The sequence below is a fragment of the Dermacentor variabilis genome, chromosome 1 (genome assembly GCF_050947875.1).
Source record: "Dermacentor variabilis isolate Ectoservices chromosome 1, ASM5094787v1, whole genome shotgun sequence".
Classification (NCBI taxonomy): Eukaryota; Metazoa; Arthropoda; class Arachnida; order Ixodida; family Ixodidae; genus Dermacentor; species Dermacentor variabilis.
Window position 1 is genome coordinate 12,130,738 of NC_134568.1, and position 12,452 is coordinate 12,143,189.

At 41.2% G+C, this 12,452-nt stretch overlaps 1 protein-coding gene across 3 annotated transcripts in view; it reads left to right on the top strand.

The window, feature by feature from the left end:
• The window catches only part of Surf1 (surfeit locus protein 1), a 42,319-nt gene extending 30,127 nt beyond the window's left edge, over positions 1–12,192 (top strand). For all 3 annotated transcript variants that reach the window (XM_075684870.1, XM_075684861.1, XM_075684878.1), the window contains exons 7-9: positions 5,674–5,788; positions 10,073–10,154; positions 11,984–12,192. In XM_075684870.1, the coding sequence (XP_075540985.1) occupies positions 5,674–5,788; positions 10,073–10,154; positions 11,984–12,053 (267 nt within the window). In that variant the 3' untranslated portion in view covers positions 12,054–12,192. The remainder of the gene's footprint in view (positions 1–5,673; positions 5,789–10,072; positions 10,155–11,983) is intronic.
• Positions 12,193–12,452: the final 260 nt, after the last annotated feature.

Genomic DNA, 12,452 nt, shown 5'->3' on the forward strand with positions numbered 1-12,452 from the left:
TCTTGCTTTGTATTTTTCTGTATCTATTGGATAGGGGTCAACTCCATAATTATGGTAAGTAGTCTTGAATTCTTCAGCGTGCGACAAATAAGTATATAATCTTTTCATGGTCATTCGGTCGGTCTGGTCGGTTAGTCGGTCGGTAGGTTTGTGATTTCCAAAATTTCCGTCATGCAGAATATCTGAGGGAACAGTAATGGATGGTACCTTGTTACCATCATTCTCTATTTCTCCATTGGGTGCTGGATTGCATGTGTCATTTTCATTGTCTAGATCACTCAAAGGATTTTTTTCCACTTTGTTTTTCTGGATCTGTTGCTTACCTGGGAAGCTATTCTGTAAGCGTCCACCTAGTGGACACATTCATTTTGTCTGCTGCTGAAGTGCTGATTGCATGAAGGCACTGGGTCACTTCTGACACTGGGTCTCCTTCTGATGCATATCCCAGTCCAGCCAATCAGAACTTCAGCAGCAGACAAAATGGACATGTCCACTAGGTGGACACTTCCAGAATACCGCCCCTGATTTCTACCATCTTTCAAATGTGCTCACCTTGACTTGCAGAATTACGAGATTCAGCTTCACTTTTGCATTAATAGCACCTTCTTCATATTCAATTATTCTATTAATTTCATCCTGAAGTCCTTGCAACTCGATAGTATCCTGCACTTGTCTGTGCATTCTCTTTCAAATGCCAGATTTGAGAAGCAAGCTCCTTTGGTATGCAAAGATCTTGCCGACAGTGGTGCTGCCTGCTGCAATATATATGCTGCTTGATTTTGAGTATGAGCACCGTCACTTCTTTCCAGAGAAGGCTCTGCATTTTGATGAGGGCCTTCATGACTCCGCCTGATGTCCTCAAAGTATCAAGAAATGACACTGGGTCTCTCACTGGTGAAAAAAGGTGGTTCATAGCACATTGGGAATGGCTGCTGCTTAAAAAATCAAGATCTACAAAGTAGATGGTTCCAGTCCGTAAGAGCTCCCCTGCTGTTCTGCTGCTGAGCATGGCGTTATGGGTTTGAGCCTGGCCGCAGTGGCCACAATTCAATGGGGGCAAAATGTGATAATGCTCATGCACTTATATTTAGGTGCACCTTAAGGGTACCCCACGTGGTCGAAATTTAATATGGAGTTTCCTACTACAGCGTGCCTCATAATCAGAATGTGGTTCTGGCTCATAAAACGCCAGAGTTACACTTTTAAAATGTTTTCGAACAAGGGATATCTCAGGCTGGAGCCAACATTTACACTATGGGGCTTGCCTTCATGCACAAGAAAAGAATGAAACAACTCGTGGCCACCAGCAGGTGCAAGTGTGATGTGTAGTTGCCACGTTGAATGCCATTTGTTAAATGTGGAAGATAAACAGGCATTTTGTGACAGTTGTAGAGGTCGCTCAAACCTTGCAACAAACGCACTTACATGACACAGAGGGCCAAGTTCATGCAGAAATGGAAGCATAATAGACTGCATGCCAGCAAAAAAAGACAAATGGCACATGACAGTGTGGTGCAGAGCAGTACTCTACAACCCTTGGTTTCTACTACAAAGCATATTGTTTTACTGTTTGGAAGGAGCAGCAAACTGAGGGACCCAGTTAGGTTAAATAATTACTATAGAAGCCAACAGCCACTGGAGACAGAGAAAGAATAGAGGAGTCACGTCTTTTATTGTAAAGGAGAGCATCATGTAAATGTAATTTTTCATACGTGATAAATTAAATGAAGGGAAAATAATGAACATTTGGGGGAAAAAGCAACTTGCAACTAACACGAACCAATCTCACAACCTTTGGTTGACGCATGCAGTGTTCCACCGCTTGAGATGTCAACAGCTGTCCCTCCCACCGCTTGTGAACATGTTTGTTTCCTCACATTTTTGTGTTAACGAGCACTTCTTCAGGCTGCTGTGGTGGAGGTGGAATATATATTGACACTTAGGAGATGTGCCTAAGAGATCAATTTTTGTTAATAATGAAGCTAATTGTATGAAATTCATACAAAATATAGAGTACAATCTCTTATGTTCTCAGATTTCCTTAGTCTTTTTTCAATATCTTATTTGGTTATTTTTTGGTGACACCTGAAAGGGGGAAAGGTATGGTCACTTGTGAAAGGTTTGGGCTTCATACCAGACATAGTCAAGTGTTATAAAATAGCACATATTGCTTCTTATGGACAACTTATTGCAAATAAGCTCAAAAATAATTTTGTTTTAGTTGTAATATTAAAAAAAACTTTTTTGATCCCAAACTATTGTTATTGAGAACATAGATGACTGGTTTCCTAAAATGCATGTGACCAAAATTGTCAAAAATTACAATAGGACCTAGATACTTGCATTCTACACATTTTTATGCATGTGCATGCAATATTTGGCCAAGATTGAGCCAAATTAAGTATATAATAGTTTAGGTGCGCAAGAAGTGAATATAGCAGAGATTGATAAAAAGAGACTGAATAAAGAGAAAAAACGAAGTTGAAAGTTCTAAACATTCCTTTTACTGTTATAAATGGTCGATTTGCATGAAATTTGGGCAGAATGCAGACCAGTCTTTGCAGAAGTGTAAAACTTCAAATCTTGCCTGCTGCAAATGTGGTACCCCCATTTCTCTTGCGAGCTTTCCTCCTGCTTTCTTTGCTGCACTGTGATGACGAGATTTAGCTACAGCTGTCTGTTTCTTCTCTGTCTTCTCTGTTTCTGTCGTTTCTTCTTCAGCTGTCTGTCTGATTCTTCTCTGGCCTGTCTGGCTGCTCAGAGTGAACCAACTCTCGAGTTGCAAGGACGACTAGCTCCAGTAGAACTTCCTCAAAGCCTTTGTGGCCTTTGCTTAACCACAGTATGGCTATAGAAGTGGCCATCTCCACGACAGGGCGTGAATTTGACTGAGCACTGGTAAAATTTGGGGAATAAGCTGGCTATTGCTCACTTGTTCTTACACCAGGAAAGCTCACCATCCAGGCAAAACTTGTGGGTGTGAATCTCACTAGTCGAGCATGAATGGAAAAATGAGGCCCCTACAGCCATCTCGATTAGAATAATTTTTTGCAGTCTTGTGGCTAGATGAACACCTTGATTTCTTTTGCAAATGATAAAACAATGCTGAAGCATAATTTTGCAACCAAGATCTTTCAAAAATTTGTTTTTAAAAGATAAATGCAATTTTTGGACTCACATCTCCAGTGCTGACATCTTGTGTAACGTAGTCTCAGGAGCAAGTGACCAGGAAACCTTCTTATTTAACATAAAGCAACAGGAATGTAAGAGTCAAGGTCATAGAAATGCAGGGCACAGGAACGATTCGGGAAATTGAGAGTAAGAATACAGTAGTCGTCAAAAACAAGTGGCTTCCCTTGTCTTCAATGAATGTTCGTGCCTTCATTTTTACTGTCGTGCCACACAGGAGGAGGTTACTGTTAGAGCAGTGCAAACCATACAAAGTACACACAATTTAACTTAAGTGAACAGCTCCTTTTTAACGTCCTTGTGGTGAGAAACCATCTAGCAAGCACCTCAGCTTCAGTATACAAAGACACTGGCCACAGGGCGATGTTGAGCATGGTGGTGAAGAATGGTATGTACATGACAAAATTAATGCACTCTCATTCTCAAAAGTTTCCAGACCACTGCAGTCATTGCCAGAGTCACTATGAGGCAGCACAGCAGCACTCTGGTAATGTGTGCCTGTTCTAAGGTTATAGGACAGGCCAGCACTTTAGCTACATCACAGTCTTGTGCTTGCACTGGCCGCAAGTACAGTGGCTTTGGATGGTACCATTGGCCTCAAAAGCTTGTGAGGCACGGGAACTGCAAGGAAGCTTGATTGCCACATAGCCTGGGCACGTTTGGCCTGTGGTAGAGCGTGCAGCAAACACCCTGATCTGTGTTTGACAAGCTGCGTGGCAAAACTGTGTGGGAATTCGGCTTTCTTGCAGAAGTCATACCTTGTAAACATTTGACATTGATAATGCGTACAAACAGCTTAGTGCCTGTACCTTTTTAAGTCTTTTTGTAGAGCATAATAAAAATGTGTTGACGAGAAATCGGGTTTTTCCGTTTTCTCTTTGGTCTGTGTTCTGGGTCAAGGTATATATTCAGTGCACTGTCATGCTGAAATGAAACACAAACATGAGAAAACAAACTTAAAGGTGCATTTCCCTTCTTTTACATTCACCAGTGTGTGCACGGTACTGGTGTGATTCATTCACAGGTGCAAAGTTTTGGGACTAAAGCACATGCATAATTTGTTTATGGCACATTTGCATATGATGATTTCAGTTAAGTGTACCATTAAGAAGAGCTCTACATTGTTTTTTGTTATTTTGTTTTTGTTTTTTCCTCTAGAAATTTGTCAGTGATTAGACAGAACTGCCCTAGAATTGCTTTTTTTACTCTGATAAACATGAGCTTCATAAGAGGTGTTCCCTTCACACTGAGCAAGCTATGCATTAATTTAATGCAAGCTTTGTTGTGAAGAAAATGGCCTTTGATACCGAAAACATATTGTCATGTGTCTTCAAAGAGGACTCGCGACGTTTAATGAAGACAGCTGACTCCCGAAAAACACGGCAGTGGGATCTGGCTATCAAGCGGCAGGGGTAGCATGCGCACTTCTTCCTTCTTGTTCTTCCTGCCTCATCTTTTGCACTGTGCCCACTATTGCAGGTAGCATTTTCCTCCTCCCTCAAAAAGAGGATCGGCTCGATGGTGAAGAAGCGGTGTAAGAAAAAGAGGGGGGAAAAGAGACATGGTCAAGACAGATACTCGCACAAAGAACACAGTCACAGTGACAGGAAAACCACAAGTACAGCAGTGGTGAAGCTTGACGTGCAGAGCCTCAAGAACCAGATAGGTAACTGCATTAGCTGCAAATATGAGCACAAATATAAAAAATTAAGAAATGAAAAAAATAATCACGAATGCGCAACATATGGCTTCATGTGTATGGCGGGAACGATGTCAGGGCTAGGTAGTCGTCGACGCCGTGTTTGAGCCGCACAGTCCGGAACGACTTCGTAGTTTAGGTCACTAACGTGGTGCAGCACTTTGTATGGGCCAAAATACCGGCTGAGCAACTTTTCACTAAGACCGCGGCGGCGAATGGAAGTCCACGCCCACCCTTGGTCGCCGGGTTTGTAGCATACTTGCCTGTGGTGGATGTTGTAACGCCATGCATCTGCGTGCTGCTGCTGACCGATGTGCAGCCACGCAAGCTGGCCAGCTTCCTCAGCGCACTGAGCAAATTCATCGGCATCAGTAGTTAGGCACTCCTCGTCTTGACACAGTAGCATAGCGTCTAGCTTCGTCTGAACTTCACAGCCGTAAAGGAGACTAAATGGTGTAAAGCGCATTATTCCTTGTATGGCGGTATTATACGCAAAGGTCCCATAAGGCAAGATGTGATCCCATGTTTTGTGCTGGACGTCAATATACATAGAGATCATGTCCATGATGGTCTTGTTTAATTGCCCCGTAACTCCGTTGGACTGCAGATGGTGAGCAGTCGTCTTTCGAAGCCTGGCGCTACTCAGTTGAACAATTTGTGCCCACTACTGCAGGCGGCAATATATATGTATTTTTTACTCCAGTTCACTTACTGAAAGTTTCCATTAGTTGCATAATATTCGAGAGCACTGAAATGCTGCTGTTTTCTTACATTTTCAACTTTAGAGGCCACCTCTTGGCCCTAAGAACCCGAGCACAGGCCGCACCTGGCATTACAAGGATGTAGAACAGATGGCTCAGGCCTGCGGAGCTGCACCTGTTCTTCTTGATGCTGTCCTTGGTGAGCTTCATTTTTAAGACTACTCATTACAGCTCTTCAAGTTTCCACTTCAGAAGGTTCAGGCAGATTAAGCACAAGTGTAGGCAGGCTGTGATATTAGTGGTTGTGTGAAGCTTTGCAAGTTTGGAAACTGATAGTATGAAATAAATATAATTTGGTATAATTTGAAGAAGTAATTGTACTGTGAAATGTGATATAGCAGCCTAAACCTTGAGCACTTTCTTGTACTCAGTACATAAGCTGAGCTGGATCAAGGAAGCCTTGCTAAAGTATTCAATGGGTTTCTACTGTGACCTTCAAGAAGAGTCTGAGCAAATACCGCCTATTTCTGCGTGACTCTGTACTGATCTGGATTGTGATCATGTTATTCACTGTTCAGTTGTAACCTGAAGTTTCTTTTATACTGTTTCACTTGATTGAAACAATGTCACATATGGCTGTTTCACTTCTACAATAGGCTCTGGAGTAACAGTACACTCTCTTTAGGACAAGCATGAAGTGAAAGTGAAAGTTTATTCATTTTCAATGAAAAGAGGGCACCAAGACAAAAGGCAAGAGCCTGACAGGATCCTAGTGACCTGTAAAACAGTTGGCATTGAGCACAAGCACTTCACAGCAATTTTACAATTAACTTTACAAGCATGTAAACAGGATGCTGCAGTAAGCCAATATGCATCAAATTTGTACAAGAAATGTAAACAACTAGAATACATACACAACCTATCGTATGAGAGATATAAACTAAAAATGCATTACTTTTTTTACAGATATATAAAAAATGTCAGTCATAAAACACAGAACAATATTTCAAAAAACTGACACATGCTGTAAGAGAAAACCATTTCAAAGGTAGCAAAATGAATGTAGAGTATATGAACTAAATAAATATCTCATTCCGTTTGTTCAATTAGTTGCTTTTTAATGATAGATATAAAACATTTTTGTAAAATGTAATATTCAGCTTCAAAAGGAAATCAATTTATTGCTATGGGAACTTGGTAGCTTAGTGTTTGCTTGCCATAATTAGTGCTTGTGATTAATAAAAGTTTACATTTCGTGCGGCAAGCATATTGGCTGCTGAAATAGTCTGGACAAGAAAAATACAATTGATGATGATTGATATAGTATAGGGACACTAAAGCGAGACACTAAATCAGTTTAGATGGATAAAACAATATATGAAAACTCTGTTGTCATGTATTTCGAAATAATTGGATGTTTATTCGAAGAGAAAATGAAGGTCAAAGTTACAGTTTTTGAATTTTGTGCCGAATCCTCAACGCCGGTACATCACTATGGTGTCACGGATTCCAAAGAACTTTTTTCGTCTTTAGGCTGAGCTGGCTCAGAAAAAGTTCCTGAAACCCCCCATGTCCAACCTTTGGCTCCTTTAGAAAAACACGATGTAGTCCATGTTTACCGCTAAAAAATTAACTAGTCCCTAGAGACCCAGTCAAAATCCATGATGTCACAGTGAGCTGGTGCGTGAACTTCAAGGAGGAGTCGCCACCTGTATTTTGTTATTGCACTTTTTCTGGCTTACCAAGCGTCCTATTGTGGTAAGAGTGGTGTTTGTTTTGTTTTAAAGAGGCCATGTTTCTGAAATAGTAATGACACGGGTAAATCTGAAGGTGTGCCATAAAACCCCTCTATTGCATGCAAAGCACATGTGTGAGTTGAAATGAGCTTTAGATAATTACTGGGCGTCATAGTTCCCCAAACAAGAATGCAATACAATAACCTTGAGTAAACAAGTGCGTAATACATGGATATCTTTAACCAGGGTGGCAACAAGTGAGAGGTTTTATACAGACAACCACCTGTTTTACTCAGGTCAGACACTAATTTCATGGTGTGAAATTTCCAAGAAAGATTCTCATTAAACCAAACACCAAAAAATGTATTGTTTGAAACTCACTTTACCTCAGTACGCTTGTAGACAATTTCCAGAGTGATACTTTCTACTGTATTGATTGGATGAAAAATAATGTAGTTTGGCTATGACAAATTAAGGCTTAGCTTGTTAGTCATGAACGAGATATGTAGTTTTCTTAAATAGGCATTTACCATAGCTAGCTTCCATTTGGGACAAGGAACAAGATCAAAAAACTATATACGTGTCATCAGCATACACGATCGGATTAGGAGATTCAGGTATGCTAGCGGTAACAGTTATAATGTATGCTAAAAGCAGTAACGGTCCTACTATTGATCCTTGAGGAACACCACACTGAATTACCAATTTCTCGGAGGGTAAAATATAAACCTGAACATACTGCTATCTGTTATTCAAATAGTTCTTAAGCAAGTCAGATGCAATACCACATATGCCATAACTGTTAAGCTTATGTAGCAGGGTGACCTGTAAAATAAATTCTTCATCATATATTAGTTGAACAGACATGTGCTGAATCCACAATAAACAAAACAAATCTAAACTATTGAGCTTATCAGAGCATAAGCCTTGGCAGAATTTGCCTTGAACAGATTTTCTTTAATAAGCAAAAATTCACTATATTTTCTTAGCAGCATTCCATTATATATCCCTATGTTCATTCCTTTTAGCAACTAAACTTAAATTACACTTTTTTTCCCATGCTTCTCAATTTTCTGATAGATATACAGTCGACTTCCGTTAATTCGACTCTGACAGGAGTGACGAAATTGGTCGAATTATCCGGCGGGTAGAATGAAACAACATGCACAAAAAAAAACGACAGAACACACCGCTGATACATTTGACAGTATTTGCCCGAGTCTAACACGCCGACGATTCAAACGCTTGCCCACTTTCTATGTGTCAAAAATTGGAGGACGCTTAAGCTTCGCCTTCAAGAGTGGAACGCGATAGCGTTATCGCACCCCGTTCGCACCGCCTACTCAAACGCGCTACACCAGCCAAACGTCGCGATCGGCACAGATAGCCGGGCCGCGACGCGCCATGAAGGCGGACGCGATCATGGGGAGAGTGGCGCGCCACGTGTCGGGGCAGCGTCGTACATGGCGAGGAGGGGGTCTTCTGTGTTTGCCGCAAGATGGCTCTGCGTGTGCGCAGAGCGCAGAAGAAATGTAGCGGAAACGTACTTCACTACTCGTGAAACGGCGACTTCTGTAAGTTACATGGTCATAATTACCAATATACACCGCAGTATAACTTTCTACTGCACGTTTCTAAGGCAGCACCGCATTCACTAGAGGCGATTTTGTCCCGTTTTGAAGGAACGAACTCGTGGCTGAGTGGTAGCGTCTCCGTCTCACACTCCGGAGACCCTGGTTCAATTCCCACCAGCCGATCTTGCAAGATGTTCTTTATTTATGAAGTGCCTTCTGGGATTTATCGCTCACGGCCAACGCCGCTGACACCGACGCCTACGACACCGGTTTTTCTGCGACACGAGCTCCTTAACGCTGTCGCGCTAAAAGTAGAAAACTAAAGCAGAAATGACATTAAAGCTCCTAACTAAACTAGAAATCTAACGCGCACCTAGTTTTTTAGAATGGCGACCGGTTTCCTAAAGCGAGCTTCTCCGCACGATAATTAAAGTCAACTTAAAAGGGTATGAATGCGAGCTAGTTAGTACGAATCCACTTGGAAAGAAAACACCACTCAACCTTGACAATAAAAGCTTTTTTCTCTCTCTCCCTCCCTCATCCCCGCGTTAATTTCGTGCTGTTTTTTCACCGATGGTTTTAAAGTCAGCTTCGCCGCAGTACAACCGTGTTATGCGGTAGAGCGTATGATCGCCGCGAAAGTAGTTTTGGTTTTGTATCCGATGGCACTGCGCAGGCAATTTTCGCCCCAATTTCCTTGGAACACAAAAGGCGCGGGTGATAATCCGGTAAATACCGTATTGAGATATTGTGCGCTACCATTATTCCTTGAGAATCTTCCTAGGGTGGGCCGAAAATAGGTGTTTTCGACGGGAGATAGCGTGCATTCAACGCATTCACTGTTCCCAAAGCTCCGCCGAGACGGATGCTGCCACTAAAGGGGTCGTTATTGGGGTCACCATAGGGGTCAGGCGCGTGCGTGCTTACTAGTCAAGTTCGAATTATCTAGCGAATGCCAATTTTAGGATAGAAATAACGAACGTTTGGGCCTGTAGAAATGCATGGGCACCGGCCGGGACCTTCGGTCGGAGTCGAATTAACAGAAGTCTGCTGTACATATTTTTCATTTTTCATCTTGTACTCCTCATTTCACTTGCCTTTCTTTTTTTCCTGCACAATTTTCTTTCTTTCTTTTTCTTTCTATTCTTTCATGCCTTGTTATACACGTTGCAGAGAGCACTGTGGAAGGAGGACCCATTGGAGGTCAAACAAATGTGACTCTTCGAAATGAGCATGTCTCATACATTATCACTTGGTAAGTATTTCATACTTTGCTATTGTATTCTGAAAGTACTTGAGTACTGATTTATTAATTCATTCTCACTCGAGTCCTTAGCATTACAGAGAGGAGTGGATAATATAAAAATGCAAACAAATGAAAAATCAATGGATTGCAGTGTAGCACATTTACAATATTCACTGACGATGGGTGTTTTGAAAACGGTAGTTGAAGTAGGTGACAGAAGCAGGAAGGTGGTTCTCCTTTCATAGTTAAAGAATCGGCACTTATAAAGTGTTGTGCTTCATTTGGTAAACCCTCAATTTTGTTGCTTGTTAACTGCTATAGGCAGAAACGTCCTGCCTTCATTCTGCATCTCTAGGTTATAGAACACCCAGCACATGCATATCCCACCCTCCTATTTGTTTTCTACATTAATGTGTAGCAGTTGTTATTGCTTTATTTCATATTATGGTAAGTGGGTGAAAGAAGCACTTACAAAATACTCTACACACAAAGCTAAATGTATATATAAGTTAAATTTTTATTCCCAGCTTCATGAAAGGGAAAAATGGATGACATACGAACAGCTACAACACTGTAGCTAGAGTGTACGTCTGGGCCCATGCATCAACTTTGTGTGACAAGATGCTGCAAGACAGGAGACTGTATTTCAGGAATGTCTCAGTCATACAGCACTTTATCGTACATTGACAACCTAACACAAAACAACATCAGCAGAGATGTGGTATCAAAAAGAAGAATAACGGAATAAATGAAAGAACAACATGTAGGCTACAGATTGGCACTTTCAAAGTGTAGCTTGAAATGCCCGAGACATAGTGTAAACTTCTACAATATGTATACTATTTGTTTACCGGTACTGGCACAACGAACTGTAAAATTTGGTTGCCATAATTTGTCCTAGTTGAGTTACTACCCATTCTGCCCATCTTGTTGGAAAAGCTTTTTCTTTATCAATAAATCTGGCAACAGATCTTAGGTAAGTGGAAACTACTGTCAGTAACATAGGAGTGTGTTTTCTGCATTACTCCAGACTCACAACTTCATTTTGCAAATGAAGTGTCTGAGTAAGACTTAAAAGGAATTTTGTTCTTGCGTTGTCAACACTGCCTCATTCCTGCACCATAAAATTATTTGTGTAACTGTTTCCATAATTTTCTGTGTCTCGCTGCCTTTATTAGAGTGTCACATCTAGGCTTTTTCCCACAACAAGAGCAGTTTGAGGAGAACTGAGTGCTAACCGGATGTTCTTCTCGCACACCATCTAATTTCTCTCATTTTCTTGAGGGCGCAAGGTTTCTTTTTGAGGCTGGACTGATCTTGGGGAATGCAGTGACACTTAAAAATTTGTAGTTTTCAAATTCCATTCATACTTTTGTAAAAAAGAAGCGAGTTACTCACATTCCACTTATTCTCCTGAGTCATAACTTTATTTCTATTTTGATGCTACCATGTTGAGAACTGGGACTAGGCAGTGAAGTGATTGGTTTCATTTGTTTCTACTATTCATTTTCATTACGGCAAATGGTCAATGCTGAGGATAACATCAGCGGGATGATGATGTGCAAGTCAATGAAGAATGGAATTAGAATGGCATTGTTATATTATTCATGGCCTTCGAAGGTTCTTGCAAGTCTCATGTATATTCACTTTTGTTTGCAGTTAGGCAGCCATGCTTTCTGCATTGCACTTCTTGAAGAACATTCAAGAGTGACTTACGTCACAACTTGCATGCTGTGTGAACCCCTGGGCCTTTCTTTTTCTTGTATGTTGTCTTGAAACACGTTTTTTTCCTCTTCAGAAGCAGTAACTAACCACACAAAACTTTCCTCCTATTATAGGTACTCACTGAGTGCTGCCACTACGTTCCTCTGGTATCACAAGTACATTCGTCGTCGGCCTCTCATGTGATGGCTGCGAAATAATTGCCAGTGTGCACGTCTGTTGAAGATGTTGTAAGAAATTGTGCCGAGAAAGTCAACTAGGCAAAGCTGTAAAATAGCTGTTGTGTGAATCTGAATTAGTTAAATAAAAACCATGTCACCTAGCATTCTGTTAGCATTTTTGTGTGTGCAACCAGACTATCTGTGCTTGAGAGCAAAGGTGGGAAGAAGGGAAGTTACAACAAAGTGGTGGTGGTGGAGGGGCATTGACCTTCCTTGCTTCGGTAATTGTTTTGGTGTCATGTGATAAAAGGCAAAAATAAATAAAATAGAAGTCCTGGACTTCAGCAACTCTTTGATTCCTCTACTACAAATAACAGTTATGAACTCAACAACTTGGTATGTTTTGACACTCCCAGGTGATATA